This window comes from Kryptolebias marmoratus, linkage group LG19, assembly GCF_001649575.2.
Source record: "Kryptolebias marmoratus isolate JLee-2015 linkage group LG19, ASM164957v2, whole genome shotgun sequence".
Classification (NCBI taxonomy): domain Eukaryota; kingdom Metazoa; phylum Chordata; class Actinopteri; order Cyprinodontiformes; family Rivulidae; genus Kryptolebias; species Kryptolebias marmoratus.
The window spans coordinates 7,174,405-7,199,524 of record NC_051448.1 but is presented as its reverse complement, the minus strand read 5'-3'; the positions used below and the strand labels follow the sequence as shown (position 1 = coordinate 7,199,524).

The window sequence follows — 25,120 nt, the reverse complement described above, 5'->3', positions numbered from 1 at the left end:
AAACATAAGAAAAATGCATAAAAACTTGCCATATGAGATGAAATTTGTTTGGAGATATAAGTAAATTGGAAACAAATTAAATCTGCCATTAATTTTGTAAATTTATGAAAGCAGAAATACACCAATTATCATCTGCTGCCAAAAAGCAAAGGTGGACAATAAACTTTTTACTTGTGTCTGTTTGCCACCATAATAACTCCTGAAACACTGGATAAATTTAACTAAAACCTGACCTTTAAAACCTTTAATGAAACCTTACAGGAACATATTTGAATTCACGAATTTAGGCTCTTTTCTTAAAATAAATTGTCAGGAAAAGGGCAAGTATAAATCCTGTGGCACAGTGTGCATAGTAACAATGTAAGTTTTTGTTTATTTTGAACATCACAAAAGTATGACAGCTGATAAAAAGTGTAAATATGTTAAAGTTTAAAGTCTAAAATATGTGAGAGCAAACTGTCAAAGTGTAATTTTTCTCCAAAATTCTTAAAAATCGACAATCGGACAGCTCTGTCACAGCTCAGCATACTGACTGAATACTTTTCATAACAAACAAATTGCTGCTGTCATACTTTTTTTACAGAGTCAGATATTATTCTGGGTAATTGACAACCCGCCTTCATCTGTAGGTTCAGTGAATAACTCACCTCTGGACTGTTTGGGCCGTGTTCATGTCCCGACTTGTCAGGTTCTTCCAGGTACAAAGTGTAAAAGTCAGGCCTGAAATCAGAAACGCAACAGTTGGTTCATGATTTTCTGACTGAGTAATTGTTCTTTTTGGTCATCATCATGATAAAGAACAGGCAGAACCTTTGGCTTTCAGGTAAACCGAGCCACTCGAACAGCGTCGACACTCTGGTCTCAAACTTGATTCTCCTGAACACGGAGATGCTTCAGTTAGTGAAGGGATTGATGCTAAGCTGAATGACATTTTAAAAAGGCACATTTCGACACAGTTGCTCTTACCAATCATACTTCTTGAAGAAGTTTGGGTAGGTGCCATTGATGAAGACGTCAGAACCCGGCCAGAAGAAAGTCGCCGTTTTTAGTTTTTGATGCATGGCCGTGATCCAGACCTGAGGGAGGAGAACAGAAAATAAAAAACAAGGAAAAGAGATCATTAGAGAGGAGGAGAACGAACGTCAAAAGGTCAGATCTTCTGAAATGAGATCCTGTGGAGAGGTTATGAACAGGTAATATCTTACCTGTTGAAGATGGCTCTTTGAATGACCCTGAGTTTGGAGAAATTCTGGCCGGATAGACGAGCTAACAGCTAGTCTGAATGTGCGAAGACCAAACTGGATTGCTGTCCTTTTATAACCTCTGAAGTGTTTATCACACCTGTATGATATTTTTGAAAATGAGCCTGAAAAACTATATAAAACAAGCCCTCATTTGGCTAGCTGTTAGCCTACCATGGATGACAAATTTGATAATGTCTCTGCTGGAAGTGTTACAGCTAGCTGCTGCTGCTATTTGTTTTATACAAATAGCCACACCGGTGTAACGTCAAATTAATGGTAATATAAAGTCTCATAGAACTAGTTTTTGCATGAACCACTGTAAAACTTTTAAGACCGAAGCTATTGGCAGCGATCCACTTTGGTCTCCCCCATTCTCAGACTAGCCTAGACTAGATGACTAGATTGCTCGCCAATCTAGTCAGAATTAAACCGTCTACAACAGGTAAGACATTAATTGTTCACAGCCTTTTCACAAGAAGACTTTTGCCCTTTTCTCCATGCTCTGTGACTGATGTCACAACTGATGACATATTAAAACATCCTTTCCAAAATGACCAGATTATCCCTTTAGGGTTTGTGAATAATGCTGAAACTGCTGTAGCAGACAGTCCATTAGGATAAGTGTAATCCCTCACAGTCCTGTCAAATCTGTCTACATCAGTACCCATTAAACCAATCTACAGCTTAATTATTCTATTTAAGCAGCAGAAAACTTCATTCCTGCACAGTAAACAGCTGGGGTGGAGTCATCCATCCCTCCTTCCTTTCCTGGAAAGTCGTGTGGCTGCTGTAAACCTTAGAAAGGAGACATTCTTCATACGGAAAGAGGAATGAGATTTAAGAAGCTTCCCACAACTTTCAGTCCCCGCAGGATGTCACTTCGACACGACCCGAATCCATAATTATAACAAGAAGCTCACAACTGGGAGAGAAAATTACAACATGACTCGAGATTAAAACAAGTGTTTTTGAGCTGAACGCTGGCCTCGCTTTCAACGAGAGCCAAAGTTCGTTTTTATGCATCACACAGATCCACTTACTGGCTCTCCCTGGTACCACATCGGGTTGTATTTCTCGTCACTCCTTAAGCTGAAGAAGGCATTTTGAGTCACGTCGTACATCTTGTTGTCCACGATCCCATGGGACTCGGGATAAAGGCCCTGCAGGAGCGAGAGGTGAAATAAATTCGCAGTCACAGGCAGCTGCTTTGATACTGTAGCTGCAGGGGCTTTGAGTACTAAATGTACAATCGCTCCACATTTAAAGCTGCTTTTTAACCTCATCTTGGTTCCACAAAGTACATTACAATCTGTTTCTCATTCAGCCGCTCACCCAAACACTCATTCACTGCTTTTGTTCTTCATATTTGCACTTTACATCACGTTTTATTCGTCTGAATCACTCTTCATACCACGGCCGCCCCGAACCTAAACATGGCTGGAAACCAGAAGAGTTTACTTCAATTACAGGGAACCGTTTTCAAATAACAGGAGGTGGAATTTACTCGGTGAAGCTTTCAGATGTTTGTTTTCTTCTCCATGCACATGTAAACCATTAGGCCCTAACAGAGAGTTAACTTTAAATTGTTGTGGACAGAAACTGAGTCACTGCGGGGTAAACAAAGCCTTTAAATTGAGTTAAAAGTAACAGCAGAGTTAGGAAGCAATGTTTCACTTCAAGAAGAAACAGCATATTTTAACACATTTGGTTGGAAATCATCTTTCAGCTTGCAGTTTTAATTTCAGACAGCTTTTTTAATGAAGTATTTGAAAGCTAAACCAGTTTCCTCTGACCCATCTAACCCATATTCCTTTGGTAAAGACCCTTCAGAGTCATTACAGAGACTGAAGATGTAAATTAGCTTCGGTTATACTTTTTGCACATTGATATATATACAGTATGTTCATTAATATGTATTATGCTTTTTATAAAATAAACTGAACTGAAACTGAGCAATAATCAAACGGATTTTCCCTCTGTGCTTTTTAATGGTTTTATCCAGATGATTGTTCAGATCTCAAGGATATAAATGAATAAAGATTACAGAATTTTAAAATAATCAGCAGTTTAACAGCGCTTGTCTTTATTCTCATTAAAGCTCAGACACCCAATTTATCTTGAGGCACTCAAGACTCAACAAAAGCTAAATATTTACAACCTAACAGAGCGCTGTCATAAACTGAATTTTCCTGCAGACTGACTATTTGCTAACCCGCAGGACTTTTGTTTTTCCGTCTCGAATGCAGCATTATAATAAATCTGCATTCATTGAGGACGTTTATGAGCAGGACGAAAGGTCTCATATCTACGTTTCGACACGCGATGAAGCAAAATTATAACAAAGAGCAAGAAAAACAGATGGACCAGAGAGCTTGACATGCTCTGTTTGGGAACATTATGATTTCTTAGTCAATAGTCTCTTAGTCAAACCCCCTAATATTGTTAAATAAATCCAAATGAGTATTTCTTCCATCTGTGACAAAAACAGTTCAGACAGAGGATGTCTTTGTGCTCCCTGAATTAACTCGTGATTGTCTGAAAACACTCACAGTCACGATGCTGTAATGGTTGGGGAATGTCTTTGTGGGGTAAACAGGTCTGAGGTACGGCGTCGTCGTGCCAACGTTTCCTGCAACACAGAGGTAGGAAGTGACATTCGGACGCCTGAGGAAAAACCTCAGAGACCCGACTTGATGACTTACTTATCTTGTTGATGACAGGAAGGTGGTCCTTGTGGTCTTTTAGATATTCAGCCCGGAAACCGTCCAACGAGATCAGGATAAGAGGAGACCTTGAAAAACTGAACAGGAAAAAAAGACCTCATTAACATAACTCAAAGGTCCTGTTAGAGTCAACATTTTAGCCTTGTTTACCATCACAGTTAATGGAAAATCTCCAACAAGTAAAACAAGATTAGGTCATCCATGTGGCTGGCAGCAGACATTGTATGAAGATGCTGCTCAGCTGTGTAAGAACAGTTAAAAATAAGCAAACTACGAAGGAAAAAGTCCTGCTCTGAACTGAGAGAATTACAGTACCTCCGTTTGTCTGTGGCTGATGAACTAGAAGTTGTGGAGGTAAACATGTTGAGGTGATTATTTCACAAACAGCATGTTTTACTAAACCTGAGCACATCCTTTTAGGCTTTCAGGCGTACCTATGCCAGGGGGCTTTGGGACCAGATTTCTTGAATTAGGCTTGACAATGTCAAGTGAAATCATCTCTCAGCAGGAGACATTTATTCTACTTGTATGCATTTTCTCTTTAACCTTCTTGAAGCCCTCAAAAGAGAGAGAGATAGAGAAACCCTTGTAACTTTGGGTCAATTTAAGGGTTAAACAACAAACATAGAATACAATTACTCAACTGCAGGCAAATTTTACGCAACTTGATGTTTCTAAATTTCATCCGTTTTGTTTTTTTTAGTGGTTAAAAGAGTCATTTTGGACCAGTTATATGAACTTTCTGAGGATTGTAAGAAGTGTTAGTTCCCTATGTGTTTGCTTTTGCACTGCCAGAGGAACTGACGGTCAGCGCAGCCATGTCATTAATACACATGAACAGCAACAATGGATGACACAGTAGTTCCAGCTGTGTGTTGTGGGTCTTTGGTTTAATTTATTTCTAAAGCTGAGATTCAGAAAAAAACAACACAGGCGTATTTTGAGCGTACTTTGGGCTGTACACGTTCAAAATGAGCAACACTAAAGCAGACAATGACGACATGAAGTAGCTTTTCTACTTTAGAAATCCAAACACAGTTTCATGTAATCTGTTTATGTCTGGATTAATCCCATACACTTACGTCACTTTAGAGGCCATATTGAGCAAAAAAACAAAAACAGAAAAAGGTTTAAGGACTGTTAACTGATTTTATATGAACTGTAAATGTTTTAAGTTTTAAAGAACTTCTCCCTGATTATCACTATGACTGTCATCTACTTCAAGCAATCTGAACTTTTCCTTCATTTAGTGAAATCCATGTGGCGGCTGCCTTTCGGCGTGGCGGCGTGTAAAATGCATAAAAATCAACAGTTTCCAAAGGAATATAAAAAAAACAAAACGCTGAACAATATTTGTGTTGTCTACTAACAGAATAATCCAGAGAAATAAAACCAAACCCAGCAAAGCGAGTGACAAAAAAAAGAAGTAAAATTATTTTTATTGTTTTAAAACCAAAAATAATCACAATTTTGAGCAACTGGTTTCTCTTTCCACTGTATGATGAGTCTGTCTGGGGTCACTCCCTTACCAAAGCTGCAACACACACGTGAAAACACACTCGCTCTACTAACAAACACATGGCCGATTAGTCAAAGTTATTAGCCCAGTTTCCATAGAGACTCATGTTTCCACCACTGGAAAAACAAGTGTTAGGGTTATTTACACATTTTGAAACACAAAGAAGACAGACTGAACTGTCACAGGGACGTAAAAACATCACCCCTTTTCCTTGTGCTCACATTTTAAAGCTGTCTGCAGGAAGAATACCCGCTCCAGCTCCAAACAGCTGAATAGCTTCATTCTCGGCTACAAAACAGCTTGAAATTCATCCCTCAAACAGGAGGAGCTAAAACCAGCAAATCCATAACAAGACGTGACTTTTCTTTCTCAAAATATGGCTTTCATTACCCAGATGGACACTGTGTCTGCTGAACTTCCTTGAAGTCCTCAACCAGCCAAGACTTTCCTGTCAGAAAAAATAAAAAACATTGGTGAGAAAAATGTTGGGTATATTGCATTTTTTTTTCCTGAGCTGAAGTAGCTGCAACACAAAATATTTACATTAAGTCCATAAATTTAGAGTTTAGGTACTAATTTACAATAAAGACCCCTTTATAAAGAATTTAGTAACGGTTATTCACAAGTTTCTAAACATTTTATGAAGCATTAACCATTTATTAAACAGCTATAAAAGCACTATTTATACACTGAAGAAGGCTCATTATTTATTCAGCTGAAGGGCTCATGTTAATTTTCAAACATTTTGTCAGTAAGTTACCTCCATTTGTAGATACAAAGTTTGTTCTGGTTGAAAATGCAAGCCAAACAACGAGTAATAAATGACATTTACCTCAATTAAAAAAAGTACAGCCCTTGATTTTTCTAAACAGTGATCCCGCTTCGATGAACAGTGTTTTAAAAATGACTGGTAGTTCTTTATAAAACATTAATAAATCCTTTACAAAGAGCCCCTTATTGTGATGTGAACCCACCAGCACCATTACAATAATAAAATCAGACTTTTAGATATGATTTTTTTAGTCAAAGCTTTGGTTTTTAAGAACAGTTCCAAACTTGGTTCTCATTTCTAAAAAAAAATAAAATAAAATTTAATGTTTATGTCAAAACAAATATCCCATGATCACTGAGCCTCAGAAGGCAGTTTGAGGAGATTTGCTTGTTAAAGAAAACAATAGTAACTGTGATTAAATGGGTTTGTTCAGTCATGGGGCTGCCGTCAAAAATCTAGAAATAGATAACTGATTTTTATGTGCTTTCATGCAAGTTAAGTCTCTGCAATTTAGTTTTTATATTATAGCGAAACGGTCTCAATGTAAAATTATTCACATCCTAGTGGAACAAGAAGAAAATCTGTTTATCATTTCCACAGATGAGACGAAGGTGACTCAGCCCGGAATCAGTGTGTGTGCGTACACAAAGCAAGAAACTGTTGTGAAAACATGATGACAGCTGAATGAGCCGGGTTTCACTTCCCTCGTCATTTCTTATCCCCTGCCACAGAGCCGTTTCAGCAGCAGATCAACACACACTTTTCTGTTTCCGTACATAAAGCCACAAGTTTAAACTGAAAATATTCTGAGAAAGGACAGGCTTTAAAGTTCTGCTTTATGTAAAAAAAAAAAGCAAGTCAGAATCTGGATAATATTCTGTGTTTTAGAGATCACAGATTATGACATCCGGCTGACGTCTAAACAGTCATTACTTCCTCTCAGTTTTTTTTTGCCTCCAGCTTCGTTCCTTCCTAAATATCCTTCATTTTTGGGTTTCTGTTCTTTGGATTTCCAGAATCCTTCATGTTTTTTCATTTAAATTCATTAGACCTTTCCTGTTTGCAACTTACTACTTCCTGCTTGAACTCTTGATACTTTTAATCAACCTTGACAGTCCTGATTGTTGGAATTAAGTCAACTTGTTTCTTGAAAACGTTTCATCTTTTATCTGGAAGGCGTCTTCGGTCCTGATGATGGTTTTAGCGATCTATTGATGTTGCAACAATCGCACTGAATTGTCCCTCAGAGTCACATGGATCTGACCCGCCCGTCCCTCCTCTGAGCTGAATGGGTCAGAGTTCTTTACGTACAAAACTAATGTGCTTAAGTCACATGTTTCAGGGTGTGAATGGTTATAAAAACACTCAAAACAGGCGTCACAGTAAGTGTTGGATTGTTGAAACCTGAGACAAACCATCTGTCTTCTCTCTACAGAAGTCTGTATGTTACTTTCTTCAAAGCGGAGCCTCTTATCGATGAGGCGTAGCAGAATGTCGACCGGAGGAGCTTTGTGTGGTGTCATGCATTCTTGAAGGAGCAGTTTTAGTTTCTATCTTTTAGGTTCTTCTTGCTGCGATGGACTGCATCCACAACATCCCCACTCCCCTCAGTTTGATTCTATTGAGTGTTTCCAGATTTCTTATCTGTCTTGATAAAAGCCCAGTTCCAGTATCCAAAGGTTAAAAGGCCTTTTTCTGATGTGTCTGTGCTCCTTATGCTTCCCTTTTGTTCTAACAGGGTTATTCTCAGCCCAGTGGAGTTCTGATAAGTTTGTATTCCAGTGAGCGTTGAGATGATAAAAAGCAGGTTCTTGTCTCTCCGTGTGAAGGTTTTTTTTTTTTATAAACATCACTGATGAGGCTTTCATCTTTCTTAACGTGGACCAAACAATTCAAAGCAGCAGCTTAACGGCTGATTTGGATTTTGAAGTTTCTGCTAAACTTGTCTAATGCACAACTTCCAAGCAGGAATGAAAATCATAGGAACGACGGCACAATAAAAAATAAATAAAGGCTTACATTTCCTTGAAGGAATGCATATCACCTGCCACCTTTAATGCCAGAGATTTAAACTAAGATTGTCTTTTGCTTAAAAGCTAAAGCTGTTTTGTCAAACTTTAAAAAGAGTGTCATGTGAGATGTTGTGAATGACTCTCAGCTACGACCGCATCAAATCTGAGCTCAATATCTTTATTTTTGTGTTGGCTATGGTTGATTAGCTGTGGCAACCATCTTGAATTGGGTTGACTCCAGTGATCCAGTGATGCATTTCTGACAATTTCATTAAACTTTCCCTCAGTGATCTATGAGATGTTTTGTAAACAAACAGCGTTGACTCCGACAATTATTGCCAAAGTTTTAAACAAAGATCTGTAACGATCTTTTTAGTGCTCAGAGTACGTGTTGGGGGATGACTAAAACACCAAATTTTAACTCAATATCTAGAAAAGTAAAAAGGTTGATTGGCTCTGGAGATTATAAGGTTGACTTCAGCTGAACATCCAGGATGAGCGCACAGAATAACACAGAGTTTGGGAAAAACAACGCCAGGGAAAGTCCAAACGCTGATGTTGGAATAAAGCCTGAGCAGAAAATAAATCCCACGTCAAACTGCGACACAGTTTGACGCAGAACTTAATCTGAAGGTCTTTTTCCCCCACAGACAGGGCAACACCAGTCAGGAAACTGTGGGCCCCTCTCTATCATATTTCAAACAACTAATACATTTATCAAGTTTGTAGACAAGGAGAGTCTTCTCATGTTGGTAAGAAGCGCCCTCCTCACCGTCTCGAGACCAACATTGTGGTTTGAACCGAACATGGGGATGCTCTGTCTCAGGGGGACAAGATGCTGGGATTTACAGTCAACGGCAAACTCTGCTCTCAGAAAAGAACTAAACTCTTTGATAATTTGTTTCTTGTCATCCGTTTCCAAAAGCTACACAAAGAAAACTGTACTATGACAGATGCACTGCAAGGCCATGAATAAAACAAGTAAACAGGAGCCTGGGCAAGTGAAAGGAGAAAAAAAAAAAATTCAAGACGTATTTTTTCCATGTGGCTTTCATGTCGGCTGAAAGAGCACCCCACCCTTAAAGACAGCTGCCCACATTCACCGCTGCTGCCCCAGAAAAAGGAAGAGGGGCGTTTTTAGCCTGGCAGTTTACAAAGACCATACTGATGCTGCTGCCAGCGTTTAACCAGAGGGAATGCTGAAAACATTCCTGTCTCGTTGGAGGGAAATAAAAGTGCGTTTATGACATGTTTTGCACAGAAATCGGAGAGTGAGGGGTTAACTTGAGACAGCACGTCTCAGGGGTTAACCCTCACATCTAGCTTCTCAGTAACTTGACCTAATGTACCTTCAGTCCTTCCCTAAATACTCCCCGTTTTGAGTTTCCAAAGAATCTGTTGCGGGACTTTAGCAGGATCATTACCTACTTTTTTCCGACAACACAGCAGTTCTGTAGCTCCACAAAGCCGCTGTGACGCTTTGATTATTATTTTACCCACTAACCACTCTACTAAAACAATCCTAAATGGATAAATGCTCCGAGCGTAACCAAGCAGCCTGTCTCATGCTGTAACAGCCAAAGCTTTCACAGTTTATGAAGATTTAAACTTATAACTAAAAAAATAAAAAAACAAACTTGTTAATGCCTTCATATGGAAAGTTAACACTGAGGTTTCAAACAAAGAAGACTGCTGCAGAAATCCGAGTCTAAATAAAGTATTAAGGTTTGTTTACCCACCTTTCATAATGTCATCACTAATACATAACAGACTTTGCATCTTAAAGCACTTATTTATGTAATCTTTTATCTGATTGTCTCTCTACTAACTCTGGCAATTAGTTTAACAGATGTTTTCAAATAAAGAAATTCTTCGTTGTACTTCAAACTTGGTAGGTGTTTCATTGAGGCCCTGTAAAATGCTACGTGTTGACGTGTTGGTCTCTTAAAGTAAACTGTAGACACACCAGCCGCCCACTATTTAAATTCTAAAGAAAGTGTAAAACAAACAAACGTAGCATAAAAACAGCTCTCCTTATGTATGACTCCCAGTTCGTCACTTTGTTTATTTAGCCTCTTTCTCAAAAACACTTCTAAACCATGTAGATCTATGTAGGGGCTGAGGAATGAAGTTAACCTGCTGCTGTTACACCTCCGAGTTGCAGAGGGAGGTAGTCACAGAGCTGAAATGGTCAGTATGTGTAAGGGTAAGCGGGCATTGTGGCTTGCTGTAGTGATGTCAGGCAGTCTCCGTCTACTAGAGATGGGCTGTGACTTTCAAATATTTAAAGTCTAGTAACTCACACACTGAAAGGAAAAACAAATCTGTGCATCCTAGTGTATAAAGTGGAAACGATGGTCGGGGATGAGCTGAGCTTTGCTGTCAGACTACGTGCATCCAAAACCACGTTGATCCATTAAAATGTAGGAACATAAAGATCCCCATCTAGCTGAATTAGCAGCACATCTCTGTAACCAAAACTTCTGTTTCATTAGAGAATATTTCAGCTGCAGGACTTTGGGCGAGTAAACTTTAACTTTAATATTTGGAGGAAAACTAGCATAACTATCAAAGAATTCAAAAAGTGTTTTTGCTTCACCTGTACGTAACTAATATCAACGCTGTCGCTTCAAATGGTTTTACAAAGCGGGCTTCATTCACAGGATGTGGAACGAGCTGTTACTTCTCGTCTCAGAATAGGTGTTATTAGATATTTTTATCATTATTACTTTTAGATTCAAGAGTTTGCAGCAGCAAACCTCCACACTGATGACTAATAGGTGATAAGACACAAATAGAATCAGAGAAAATGGAAATAAAATCTAAATAACTCAAACCAGCAGCAAGCCCACATACAGTTCTCAGATCCCTTCAGAGTCCCTGACACTATCAGACTCATTATTATCCAATTTTTCAGCAGTTAAAATAATGAACTGACTAATGGAATACAATCACTCTCTTTGCGTGTTGAAATTTCTGGCAATACATAAATGAAACTTTCAACATTTCATCATTATTTGCCAATTTTCTGGTCTTGGCAGAACTGTTATAATCAGCTGCTAAAAGAGAAGAAGATTACTTCATATAGTTCTTTTACATCAAACTATGCTGACAAACGTGCTTTTAATCGAACATCTGGACACAGTTTTTCGAAACCTGGATTTTCTGAGCTAACTCAAACCAGCCGTGACACAGAGGTGTTTGTCATTTTCACCTCTGCTGAAGGAACAGTCCAACAAAAACAAATAAGACTCGTCAAATCTGTGGCAACTTTCAGAGCTAGAAGTATTTTATTTTAGCAGGACAAAACCCTGTTTTACAAACTGTTAAAACCTGCTGAGCTGCTTCACATGGTTCAGTTGTAAAGTCACTTTAATAAAGCGGCTTAAAGAGTAAAAACTGTTTTAAACTCAGCGAGCAAAGCTTGTCTAATGTTCTTTACATGTGATGCGCAAGTTTGTTGGTTTGTAGGTAAATTATGGAGGCAAGTCATGACAACGCTGGTTTTTAAAAGTTATTTTTTCCCAAGAACTTTCTACAGAAAAACAGTTAACACCTCCTTTAGTTTACCAACTTCTCATATTAAACAAGTTTTAATTTTCTTCAGTGTTAGCTGTTCCACTCATCTTTCAGTTTTTTTTGTAAATAATCCCTTTACTAATAAAGATGAAGCTTACCTGTGTCCTTGTTTCCCATTTTCACTGAAATCACTACAGCCAGCACGACAATCAGAAGGAGCAGCAGGACCTACATTTTAAACAAAAACAGGTAATCACATATAACTTATCAACATTTATCTTGGATTGCAGACAGAAAGAAAAGAGCTGAAAATAAAATAATGTTTAAAGGTCATTAGAACAAAGTTCATTTCTCATTGTTCAGTCTCAACACTATATGGACTAAAAGATGTTAGCAGCTGATTCCAAATATAACTTCAGAGGAAGCTAAAAATAAAACCCGAAGTTGAACAGAATATAAATGTTATCACAGAAAAACATCTGTTCCAAGTTGCTCTGCAGCATAACCTGTTAAGATGGTGGGTTTAAAACTGCATAATAAAGCCACCGTAACAAACTTCTACAGTCTTGAAATAAGTCATCATCTTCAGGAAACTCAATGAATATTTTCACCTCTAGAGCTGAAAAAAACAAGACACATTGTTATTAAATTATGTTGAACCTAAAATATGGGCAACATGAGGATAACATTTACTGTGTGGAGACCAGCAGACCTCTTTATGCTTTATTAACAATATCACTCAGTACTTAAAGGCTAAAGGTGGGCTGTAATCTAAGAAAGTAATCATTGGATCAACATTAGCCACACAAACATGGCTATAACTCAGTCAGTTTTACAAATAATGAGCTACGATTTGACGTGGTAGTAGCTGAGAGTCATCCACAGCACCTACTCTGAGCGTGACATCTCACCATATGGTGCATAGTTTTAGATGGAAACGGCTAAAACTCTGTCATCCCTCAACATAAGATGATCTTAAGTCTAAAACGTGAGAAGCGTTGGGCGATGTGCATTCCTCCAATGAATCCTGGGAGTTTAATTCAAGATGGAGTCGCCTCTCCTCGCCGTGTCCCGTCCACCCCTCTCACAGCTTCATCTGTGGAAGAAGCTGATCCGTAGAGCCAATAAAAGTGCTGCTCTGGCGTTTGTAATTAGAGGGGCGTATCAAAGGAGACGGACTCTAAAAACAGTTCATGTAGAGATGGGGGGTGGGAGGTGGGGAGCATGTTGTTATTGATAGCATCGCCTGAAACCGCCCTGCAGTAGTCAGTCTGGTTTATTTATCCTGAAGTCTGAGACAGTTTCTATGTTGCCAGGTTTAAATATTCTTCACAACAAACTAAAGTTAGATTCTGTGTTTATTTATTGAAGATCTGTTATTTCAAATATGTGCGACATAACTCTTTAATTAGATTTTTCATCTTGTTACCTCTCAGGCTACAGTGTTACTTTTAATGTTTACTCATCACATTACATGTAATTTTCTCTTATAAAACAACTTTCCCCCCCTATTTTTGATCAAATGATCTAATTTTCTTCTTTTAATCATTTAGGGAAAGTTGCTTCAGTTAGACACTCACAGCAAAATGTAGTTATTTGGTCATGTTTTGTATTTTGCTTTAATCAACTATTACTGCTGTAAGATTTCATCACTCACTAGGTTTATTTATAAGAGCAAAACACTTCAAAGTTGACTGGAATACCCATCTGCAAGCTACCATTTTCATAAAGCTCTAAATTGAAGTTTTTGTTAACTTTTACAAAAACTGAAACTGATAGTCCAGTTACAAACAATATCTTACCTGTTGTAGATGGCTCCTTTGGTTTGGAGTTTAAATCTGACTACATGACGAGCTCAAAGTTCTGCCATCTTGAAATGCCTCAAACGTTTCAGTGGTTTATTCTTTACGTCACGGCTGATTTTACTTCAGGGTTATTTGGAAGGGCAGCTCGCAGCAGCAGCTGGTTGTAGCACTTTATGTGCAGACTAGGGAACTTGCAGCAGTAATTTTGTTAAATTTCTGCTGGAATAGCCGTGTGACGTAAAACTGACGGTCATCTATATGCTTGTATAACAGCATACGCATGAACTGCTGCAGAAATGTTTGATATTAGAGTCATTTTAAGATGTCAGCAATCCACTTTAGTCCAAACTAGCTGTTAGCTTGTCAATCTGGTAAGAATTAAAATCTTTCTCTAAACTAGGGTCATCCAGATTGCCGTCTACAACAGGTAAGATAATTGCTCATAACCTTTCATCAGAGCTGGCTGTTATATCTCAAAAGCAGGATTGTGAGAATTATCGACCACCAGTAATCCTGTTAGTGTGATTCACACAACTGGATTTCTTTATAGCTCTGAAGATGTACGTGTTTGAAATCTAGGGACTCTACAGGCAGGAAACCTAGATGTTTATTTTTAGGAAGAGCGTAATCACCGTACATGTTCCTCGTAGGATGTGAAAGTAAACAGTCCGTCTCATGCAAACCTACACAGTCTGAAACAGTTTTACATCAAAGTCTGTCTCCTTACGGTGAAGGTGAAAATTAACTTGTTACACTGGAGGTCTGAAGTTGAACATTGACGAAATAAAAAGGCTGAAAACCTGCAAACTGTTTTTCCTAAAGTGATGCCAACCAGTCTGCCAAAGCCTAAAGAATACCCAACAAGTTGGAGCAAAACCTGGCCCTGCTTTGTGCAACATGTTGCAATCAGTCCTCTTTAGAGGATTTTTAACATGTAATGGTGAACAACAAGTATTGACAGGAATCCCAGTCACAGCGAATCATATCCTGAACACATCACAGCATCTGCAACTCATGGGTATTCCCTTTGGCACCGAACAGACATCTGGTTTCTGTGGTTTCTAGTTGAAGTTTAAATAAAAGTGAATAGTTTGAAAACATTTTTGACAGTCAGAGGATTTCAAATTATATTTTACAGGCAAGGGTGAGGGAATACATGTTTACAGAGTTTCAACATTTCAAGAAAAAAAAAAAAAAAGTCATCAAAAGAGCTCAAGAACCTTTTGATGATATAACTGGATTGTGGGAAATTTAAAGCCTTTCCAAATTCTCATTGAGAAACTTCCACTTTTTAGGCATAAACTAAACTAAACAGTCAATAAACTAGACTGATAAATCTCTGCCCGTTTTTACTTCGGAGACATTCAGCCTGTCTAAAATGTTCCTTTTATACCCAGTCTTCACTGATTTGTTGCCAACTAAAATTAGTCAAAATGCTCCTCCTGCTCTTTCTCTTTTGTACCGCTAACTTTTATAGCCTTTTTTTGACATGTGCCATAAAATTCAAATCGAACAGTTTCCTACTTTAAAGATTTGTGTGTTTACCAAGAACCGTTATAAACAAAATGTGTTTGCAAGATTTCCAAATCATTGCATTCCATTTTTATTTACATTTTACTCCACAAATTGGAATTGGGGTTGTAATTAAAAGCTTTCCCTTTTTTGTAAAATACAACCATTTGTGTAACTATTCTTTCAAAGTGTAACAGAAAAGTAAAAACGGCTTCAGACATGGAGGCATTTTTCTTTTTATTAACCTACAACAGAAATGTATTCCTGATTAGGCCTCCAAACAGAAATTAGGTTAAAGATCATAACCAAAATTGTTGTTATTGCCTGTCACTATAAAAGGCAGATGATTTTGTCTGTTAGCAAAACATTTCATCTCAATGAATGGATGTACATCTGCAACCCATGAAAAAAAGATGGCCACCACAGCTAAGTGACCTTAGTAAACACAAAAACAACTAACTGTCAGTTTTCCACATCTTGAGGTAAAAGTTGGTGCGGTAGTGGCTGAGAGTGATTCCTGACACATTCGCCGAGTGCTGACAGATTTCACCAAGCCAAGCGACATTGCGTCTGATCAGAACGACATCACTGTCGTTTCTCAACATTACTGGGTTTTAGTTAAAAACTGGCACAAAAGACAGCGGGAGATATGCATTACTTTAAAGAAATGCTAGGCCTTTAATCAGTCATTGTCTGCTGACAGGAACCTTCACCTCTGGGTGAAGTCCTGAGTGATTTAAAGTTAAAGATTAGTGAAATGTCTAATCCAGGTGAAAAACATGCAGGCTGCAAACAGCTTGTATTTGTATTTTTGTCACCACACTAATTTTTGATCAAAAATAGGAGAGTTTGTACCCTTTTTCTTGGTCTTACATTTACAGATTAGTCAGTTCCCACTAGAGTGTAAAAAAAAAAAAAAAAAAAAAAAAAAAATTACTGCAAGTGTCTTCACATCATCATCCTCCACAGTGACTCAGTTTTTACTCCAAAACATTTTTCATTATGACCCAACTGGGAGGTCCAGTTGTGCCGTTCAGCACCAACATGCAGCGGGTCATGTCCACCTGCAGAGCCTCTCCTGGCCTCTGTTGTTTCGCACCGGAGTGAAAACAGTCTGTTCGCACATTTCCTCGCTCGCACTGGCTCCACTGACAGTCTCAGCTGTGTGACAGCTGGGGATTAATGCGACTAAAGTAAACAGAGGGGAAAAATGCTGACATGAAGCTGTGGGATTGGTACCTCATGGTGATCTTGTTTCAGGAGAAAGGAAAGCAGTAACTCATCACTGTCTAATCTGATGTAGCTCATAGTCTAACCCTGGTAAAATGTCTTACATAGTCCAAAAAGAAATGTTTTATGTTCTTTAAAAAGAAAAGAAAGCAGAAAGTTACATATATTTAAAAGCAATATTGCATTTTTTCTTAAAAAAATAAACTATTAAACAATTAGTTTAGGCTTTGCAGCAAAATAATCCACTAAAATCTCATTTTGGCTGCTTTAAAACAGCAGCATACTGTAAATAAATAAAGAACAAAGTTTCAGAGACTTTGTTTCAGTTTTACGCCAATAAAATGCCCATATAGGAGTTGTGCAGTGAGGCGTTCAAGGACCAAAGAGGCTCTGTTTGAACAGAAGTGAAGAAGTGCGCTTGAACGTACCCCAGCGATGATTTTCAAGATGTTAATCCGCTTCTTCCTCCGCGCAGCTGCGCTCCTCTGGTTCTCCATCTCAGAAACCCCAAACAAAGAGGCCGCCTGTTCAGCTGAGCGCTTCTCTCCTTTGGTTCCCTCCATGAGCGCACGGACCTCTTGCAAGAAGCGCTTCTCCAGGAGGGACTGAGCTGCAGGCAGGAGTCTCCAGCAGGATGCGACCCTCTCTGCTCGCAGCACCGCCTTTTCTCACAAGTTTCTAAATCAGCAGCAGCAGGAAAACACGTTCAGGTCTATGAGAGGAGTGTGTTTGACAGGATTGCGTAAAAGAGCTTATTAATGCATGACATCAGTCCTAAACTTTGGCACTGTGGCTCATTTCCCTGCAGTATGTTCAACTCAAAAAAAGTAATTTTCCACTTTAAAACAAAGTGATCGAATTTTGAGAAACGTGAATATAAATGACAAAGAACTTATTGATGCTCAGGTATAAAACAGGACTAAAATTGCGGCTAAAATCCACACCCAGCCTCCTGAGACCCGAACTCTTCCATGGCATGCAGTTTTAATTTCTCCTTGTTTTTTTTGTGCTGATTGGGACCTGATGTGACTCAAGGAATGCTAAACTAAATGTGATGTTCACATATATGAACACCAGGTCCTGAAAGTGCTGCCTCTGTCGCCTCCTAGTGGTCAAATGGAAACACCGACAGGCAGCTCTGCTTGGTTTTCTGTCAGCAGCTGACACTGATAAAAAGTTTTTTTAAACCTTTTTGGTGGGTATCCAGAGTATAGTCCAATTTTTAAAATCCATCTAAGTTTTTATTTTACACTTATAAGTTTTGCATACGTTTTTTTTGTTTACCTGCAGTATTCATCAGTCAGAACTCCTTCAACCTGTAGAAGCAGAGATAGCAGATAGATAGATTATTGCACTTTTACCTGAAAATCAATGTTCAGACCAACAAACAACTCAAACTGGAAAAAACTAAACCCAATAGGAGGTCCACGCAAACAGAATATTGTGAATTCCAACACAGTGTCTTATTTGTATCAGATGATTGTTGCCATTGAGGACCTCTTTGCTGGAATGTAGTCATTGGTGGCTATTAACACATTTTGGTTTCAGCTAAAAACAAAAGTGGTGCAAAACAGTCTAAAATAGCACAGAAGTCAAAGATGAAATTAACAACTAAACACAATTTGCACATATAGAAGTTGCAATATTTACCAGATGGGATTCCTTTGTCTTTAATCATATTCTTCCAAAAAGATTTCAGTAGGAACAAAAAAAAGCCATTTTTTGTCTTCTTGTTTATCTTTTTTTAAGACTATATATACACACTGAACAAAAATATAAAAGGCAGCACTTTTGTTTTTGCTCCTACAATAGGAGGCCACTCTAAAACATTCAGTTTCATCACACAGCACAACGCCACAGATGTCACAAGTTCTGAGGGAGCGTGCAGTTGACATCCTGACTGCAGGAACGTCCACCAGAGACGTTCCCCGTTAACTGAATGTTCATTTCCCTCCAAAAGCCGGCCCAAAGCACACCTGCGCAGTAATCATGCTGTCCAATCAGCATCTTGATATGCCACACCTGTGAGGTGGATGGATTTTCTCGGCTCACTAACACAGATTTACACCAGGTATTCCCAACTCCAGTCCTTGACGAACACTATCCTGCATGTTTTATTTGTTTCTCTGCTCTTCGGCAGGTTTTTCAAGTTCTGCAGAAGCCTGTTAATCACTCATTCATTCAAATCAGAGAAACAACTAAAACATGCAGCATAGTGTTCCTCGAGGACTGGAGAAGGGAATCACTGATTTACACAAAATTGTGAACAATGTTTGAGAGAAAAAGGCCTATTGTGTACATAAAAAAGTCTTAGATCTTTGAGTTCAGCTCATGAAAAATGGGAACAAAAAAAAGTTGTTTTTTTTGTTCAGTATATTTGGCAGCTGTGACCGACCCAGCCATGATATAAGAAACAAACTTTTTGATACATTTGGGAATAAATGTTTTCCACTTTCAGTGTAGTTCTGTGCTGTCTTGCTGAAGCCTGAGAAAAGATATGGTTAATTTTGGGTTGCTTCACTTCGTTCTTCTTTTCCAAAACATGATATTACTCACTGAACAGGGAGACAATAAACAAAACCGAACAGATTTAAACCAGACAGTGAATCTTTATAAAAACAACACGACAATAAAGGAGTTTAAAGAAAGAACTGGAGCCCAAACTGAGGCCGGATCCCCAACAAAGGGGCTTTATTGACAAATGAGGAACAGGCGATGATCACAGCAGGAGGAACTTTTAAACAAAGAGTGGAAGGAAACCCGACAAGTGAAACAAACTCTCCAAAACAAAAGAGAAAAAGCCTCATAATCAAAACACATACTGTATTTTCTACCACCTGCAAAAACATTTAGTAACTTTCTCAGCTTGAAGCCTTTTGTCTGGTGTTTCCCTCATAACATAATTATATATTTAAAGATTATTAATCATGTTTGTCAGTCCGTGACACTGAAAAGCTCCTGGACATTCTCAGGTAGTCCAAATGTTGCTGTTAGATCAAACCTTTTCAGAATAAACTGCTAGAATAAATCCAGAATCTAACAAATATACACTCTACAACTTCCTTGCCTTTTGAAACACTTTCTCAAGTTTTTATGACATCAAGCACAGAGCTCTGAAAGTGAAATTACTCACTAAGATTAGTAGTTTTATAGATGTTTTATAGTTAAGATTCATGCGTCATGTAGTCTGGTAAACTTCTGCTTAAAAAGATTGAATGAAACATAAACACAGTGTGTTTAGAAACAAAAAAGCAGCAACAATAACTAATGTTTTACTTAAATAAAACATAAATGTGTATTTTAGATATACAAATTTAAAAAAATATCACTATTTCTTCTCTAATCCAAAGGATTAGCTTTAATTTCTGATCAATGCTGGCTAAAATAACCAACAAGTGTTTCTGTAATATAATGTGTTTACATGACATCAAGACAACCAATAAAACAACAAATATCTAGGAAAGTTTGGCTGATTTTTGTTTTAGGAAACTGCCCAATAAAAAAAAAATATTTAGCAAAGATATTCAGGGTCCAGTTGTCTTTTAATTCAGCAGCTTTGGTTTTACAAAATAAGAACAGGTCTGAATCATTCTAGTGCAGCCTTTAGAAATAACATTATTTTATCTTTAATAGTCTTTGGTTGTGTTTCCAAAGTTTAAAGAGTTTTTTTCTTTATTTTTACCCTGTCAGCCTCATGGTTTGTTCCCTGTTTCGTTAAAAGCTTAAAATGACATGCATTCATTTTACTTTTACATAAAATCTTACACAAACGTCTTTTTATTTTTGCTCACCTTGGGATATATGTAAACAAACATTAACAGTGCAGATTTACCACAGAAATCAGTTCATGAAAGCATCCACAAGATGGAGGAGTTGCTGCATATTTATAATAGTCTCATCTTGTAGTCTGAATGGTTTTTTGTTAATAAAAGCAGTGCTGTACGATTATTTAGCTCTGTTTTAACACACCTCAGCTCTGTGAGGTCAGGTTTTCTTTACATCCATCTGTAAGCTGTGGAGTGATAACAGAAACCATGTGGCTGTTGACCTTTGACCTCTAACCTCTGTGTTGTCTTCTTCTTGAACAGCTCGGTGTTAGATGTTGTCGCTCCTTGTTTGTTTTCGTCTCTCAGTGAGAAAAAGCCGGCTGCGTGCGTGTGCTTGGGCTACGTACAGCTTGAAAAGCAGATTTTGTGTTTAGAAGATGGACGTGTGTGTCGGTGTGTGTTATTATGTCTGTAAGTGCATGTGTGTGTTAAACTGGATGTCTCTCAGCAGTGTGTCCCTGCCAGCTGTCTCTAACCCTGTTGGAACATGACCTTTAATGATGCCCTACACACATGTTACATTTTACTTGTTTACAACCTTGCTTATGGTTATTTTCCATAACATTCGAAAAACCTTTAGGAGTGAGGTGGAGTGGGTTCACCCGGGACAGAGCCTCGATTTGTAAATAATACCCCGACGATGAGTTAAAAACTCACACTTCCTGTGAGATTTACAGTTAGGGTTCGTAACTCTGTCTTTTAGCTTCTGCCTTTTTGGACACTCCTGTCTTGTTGTCCACACTCAGAGCTAATTTCCTCGCCTGAGCTACATGTTTATCGGCTGCTGCCGAAAAGCAAAACATGGGTGATAATGATTTTGACTGTGTGTGTTTGTCTGCCTGTTAGCGAAACATCTCATGAACCAGTGGGCGTGAAACTTTCAGAAACCAATTGTTGGATTTGCATCTATAGCTGATACAATTTTGGAGTTAATCCAGTTCCATTCAACTCATTTTGTCTCTCGGTGAGGAAAAAACAGCATCATGTATGTGCAGGGGCAGCTGTGGCTCAGTGGTTAGAGCAGTCGTCCTCCAATTAGACAGTTAGAGGTTTGATCCCACACGTTGAAGTGCTCCTGGGCAGGACAGTGAACCCCTCACTGCCTCCAATGTGCCCCATCGGTGTATGAATGTGATCTAAAGAACAGATTAGACTCTATAAACTGATTTATTCAGATTAGCTTTGCAGAGGGAATGAAGGGACAGATTGTGTTTTGAGTGGCCTGGATGCCTGGAAAAGGTGTTATAAAAGTATAGTTTGTTTACCATTTAACTCAGTTTGAGACGTTGGCTTTTATTTTTATTGTTTTACGGTTCTAGCTGTTTTATTGCTTTGATTGTGTTTTATTTGATTTTCTACATTTTATTCTTGTTTTGGAATTTTTTGTGTTCTGCCTCTTGTGTTTTTATTTGTTTGGTCAACGGTGTTGCTTTTAAAGTGCTTTATAAATAAAATAGTTTTGTACTGTATTGTATTCAACATGGCTGCCACAGCTAATCGACTTTACCCAACACAAAAATTGGTAAAAAAAACTCAGTTAGCTTTGCAGAAATTGAGCTAAACTCTGAGTCGTCTCCAACAAGAGGCTTCAGTTTTTTGTTTAAAGGTTTGCTGTAGCTGTTCGTCAGGCCTGCCTGTCTGATAGAAAGTATTTCATAAACCAGGGAACAACTTTTAATGAAACCTGTAGATAATAATCCTCAGATGAAAATCCACAACTGATTACATTTAAAGAGGAACTTGTGAATCTCAGATGAGCTTTTTGTATTTTAATACATCGACGGCTGCACAGAAAGAGGAGCAGGAATCGAAATTTAAAGAGCAGAGAGTGAAAGAAAAAAGTTCAAGCGTGAAGCTCCCACATTTCTTTCCATAAAAATGCACCAGAACCACAAGAATATTCTGTCATTTGGTCCACTAATTCTGTTCAAGACAGAGTTTAATGCACACTAATTACTTTGAGTTAAACCTTTGTTTTATTTACACCTTACAGCTTTCCAGAGGATTTTGTTTCTATCATGGTTTTTTTTTTTTACCTCCTTTGGATGTTGCCAGTTGTGTTTTCTGTCAAATCAAATCAAATTTATTTTTTATAGCATCTTTAAAAACAGTTGCCGTTGTCCAATGTGCTGCACAGAAAACAAAAAACAGTAAAAAGGTAATACCGAACAGAAGAGACCATTAAAACAAAACAATTAAAAATATGATTAAATATAAAACAAAACTGTTAAAATGATGCAAAAAAGCCAGGGAGTACAAACGTTTGTACTGATGTGAGTCAATAAAAACAAGGACTGACTGTTTTGTTTTTCTTTTCTTCTCTTTTCTTTTGGGAGAATCAGAATAAACATAAAGCTTCATGATTCCAGCTTCTAAATTGTGAGGGACACTGGAAAAAAGCAACATGTTGAACTTAATGTACCGTGAGTGGAAACAAGGCGACAATAAAATCAGCTGCAGACAGCGGCGAAGGCACTAAACGCCGCTCGGCTCACACAGATCCATTAGTTGGGTAATGATGGTCACAAAAAGTAAGGAGCAAATCAAAGTGCATAAAAAATCTGTTTATTATAGCATTTTATCAGAGCTCACATCCATTCCTGAAGACCTCCTGGAGTCCTGATTTGTGCAGGATTTATAAATGTAAACCTGATGTTTTTTATGTCACTTATAGCTTTAACAGAGATCATGCTGTCAGTGTTTATCATGCATCCATGTGAGGAAAACCTGGTCGTTTCTCACGGCTGAAATACTAAAAGAAGTTTCATGTTAAAAAAACAAAAGACATGAGGAGTTTTATTACAGTGGATGGTTAATTGCAGGCAGAAGTTGAGGGAGGGGTTGTTTTCAAGGACGTCCTGTGAGATAATCTGTGTGATTTTTTTTGTTTCTGTAAATAAATTCTTCCTGAAATAAAGGAGAGGCGAATGCTGTCGTCAATTAACAGAGTTTCTATATTTTTGTAATACTTGTTTCATTACTGTCCTCAAACACAGAGTGCTTTCAGATCCACCCTTAAGCACATCAGTTAACCTTTGGTGCAAAATGTACAGCAGCCCCCAAAGCATTTCAGAACTCAGCCAAAAGTCTCCCATGCTGCCATAATGATGACAAATGCAGCCGACCAGCAATCCTTCTGGGACACCAAAGGCTCAGAGAGCTAAAATACACAACTTTAAGCATTACGAATAAACATACAAAGGGTGCCTTTTTAACTTTGGCAGCTTGTCATTGATGCTTGAAAATCTTTTGGTGGAAAACCAAAGGCCAATATGTTTATGTTGTTGTCATAGAAAGGCTATTCAAAAAGTATTTGAGGATTAACTTTGATTCCTTGTTTTAAAAAGCTTGCACAGTCACTACTCAGGTCTTCTGAGGTTGTACTCTCCTCTCTCCTTTCATAACTAAAACTAACATTTCCAGAAAGAATGCATATCGCCCGCTGCCTTGCAAAGTGCCAACAGTATAAATCTTGCCGGATTGGTTAATGCTCAGAGTATGTGTTGAGGATGAGTCTCAGCTAAAGCCACACTAAATTTTAGCTGCATATCCGGAAAATTGACTGAGTTGTGGCCATTTTTGTGCCTGCAACAGGTACATCTTTCTGTGAGTTTCATTAAAATCTGCTAAGTGGCTCACAAGATATTTTTTTAACATATAGATTATGGATATAAGGCCACTGGGTCAGTTGTTGTCAGCTCTTACAGTCAAACAATATTTCCAAAGATACAAAAACTAAAACCTTAAACGGTCGAACTGTTTGTTTCCTTATGTAAAGTATCCACAATCTTTTACACGATCGGAGAATACACAGGTGCATTTCACTCACCAGGGTGCCTTTACTGTAATAAAATGATCCACCTGTAATTGGAGGGGAGTTTAGAATAATTGGTAAATGACAACAGGAGCAGTGGCAGTCGCACAGGCAGAGCAAACGATGGGAAAAAGAAAGAGTCTAATTGAATGTCAGCAGGAAGCCACAGGCCACGTTGAACCTCGTGTAATGAGATGAGGGCAGCTGAAGGGCACCCCTCCTCACATGCTTCCAGGGTACATGCAGGAGTGGAAACTAGGGTGTGTGTGTGTGTGTGTGTGGGGGGGGGGGTATCTCCGTCTGCATGGCATTGCCCTTAATCATGTCCTCATACAATAGTGTTATGTAACGTGTTCTTCAGTAAGTCAACCTTATGAACCCAATGCCTTGCCGACGAGTTTAAAAATCTAACACGGGGCTGCTGTCATGCATATTTGTGTGTTTTGAATGCCCTGATGTATAAAAATAGTGCACACTATTTCTTCTGAAAGCGTAAATTTATTTATTTTATCTACATTTTCAGTTGTTAAATTAGAAAAATATGAATAAATGGTTTAAATTTGTATCACAAAAACTTAGCAGATGTTGACAAAGAGATTATAATACTTTTAAAAAGATATATGTTTTATTTAATTGTGTCAAATCCTTTTAAAACAGGCTGGAACAGCAGCGTATTTACACAGGAAAACAAACAACTGCTGTGCTTTTGAAAGTGAAATCTTCTCCTTTTTTATCTACATATAGCAGGTCCTGGAGGGCCACCATCCTGCATGTTTTAGTTGTTTCTCTGCTTTGACACGCCTTATTTGAATAAATGAGTGATTAACAGGTTTCTGCAGAACTTGAAGACCTGCTGAAGAGCAGAGAAACATCTAAAACATGCAGGATAGTGGCTCTCTAGGACCAGGATTGGACACCACTGATGTATAGGATTTCAGCTGCTCACCAGTTTCTTGATCCTCCTTTTTTAAAATAATGTTCTAAATATTCTGGTTGATACTGGACGGTTTATCTCTGGGACATGTTGAGAGCCATGCTGTTGTAACACACAGAGTATAGTTTTGGCTAATGACGGTAATTACAGCTTTTTTTTTTCTGGGATCTGAATCTTTTGGCTCGGTTCACCAGAAAGAGCCGGGTCCC

At 38.2% G+C, this 25,120-nt stretch overlaps 1 protein-coding gene across 2 annotated transcripts in view; it reads right to left on the bottom strand.

The window, feature by feature from the left end:
• The window catches only part of enpp1 (ectonucleotide pyrophosphatase/phosphodiesterase 1), a 29,522-nt gene extending 11,276 nt beyond the window's left edge, over positions 1-18,246 (bottom strand). The window contains exons 1-11 of one of the 2 annotated variants that reach the window (XM_017412058.3): positions 17,987-18,246; positions 17,621-17,652; positions 16,765-17,014; positions 11,948-12,017; positions 5,877-5,934; positions 3,947-4,044; positions 3,794-3,873; positions 2,285-2,404; positions 967-1,076; positions 811-876; positions 648-720 (exon numbers count right to left, since the gene is read on the bottom strand). In XM_017412058.3, coding sequence (XP_017267547.1) covers positions 648-720; positions 811-876; positions 967-1,076; positions 2,285-2,404; positions 3,794-3,873; positions 3,947-4,044; positions 5,877-5,934; positions 11,948-12,017; positions 16,765-16,899 — 810 coding nt within the window. In that variant the 5' untranslated portion in view covers positions 16,900-17,014; positions 17,621-17,652; positions 17,987-18,246. Of the gene's footprint in view, positions 1-647; positions 721-810; positions 877-966; positions 1,077-2,284; positions 2,405-3,793; positions 3,874-3,946; positions 4,045-5,876; positions 5,935-11,947; positions 12,018-16,764; positions 17,062-17,620; positions 17,653-17,986 lie in introns of those variants that run through there. The other variant, XM_037981656.1, reaches the window with a different exon arrangement.
• Between the last annotated feature and the right edge of the window lie 6,874 nt (positions 18,247-25,120).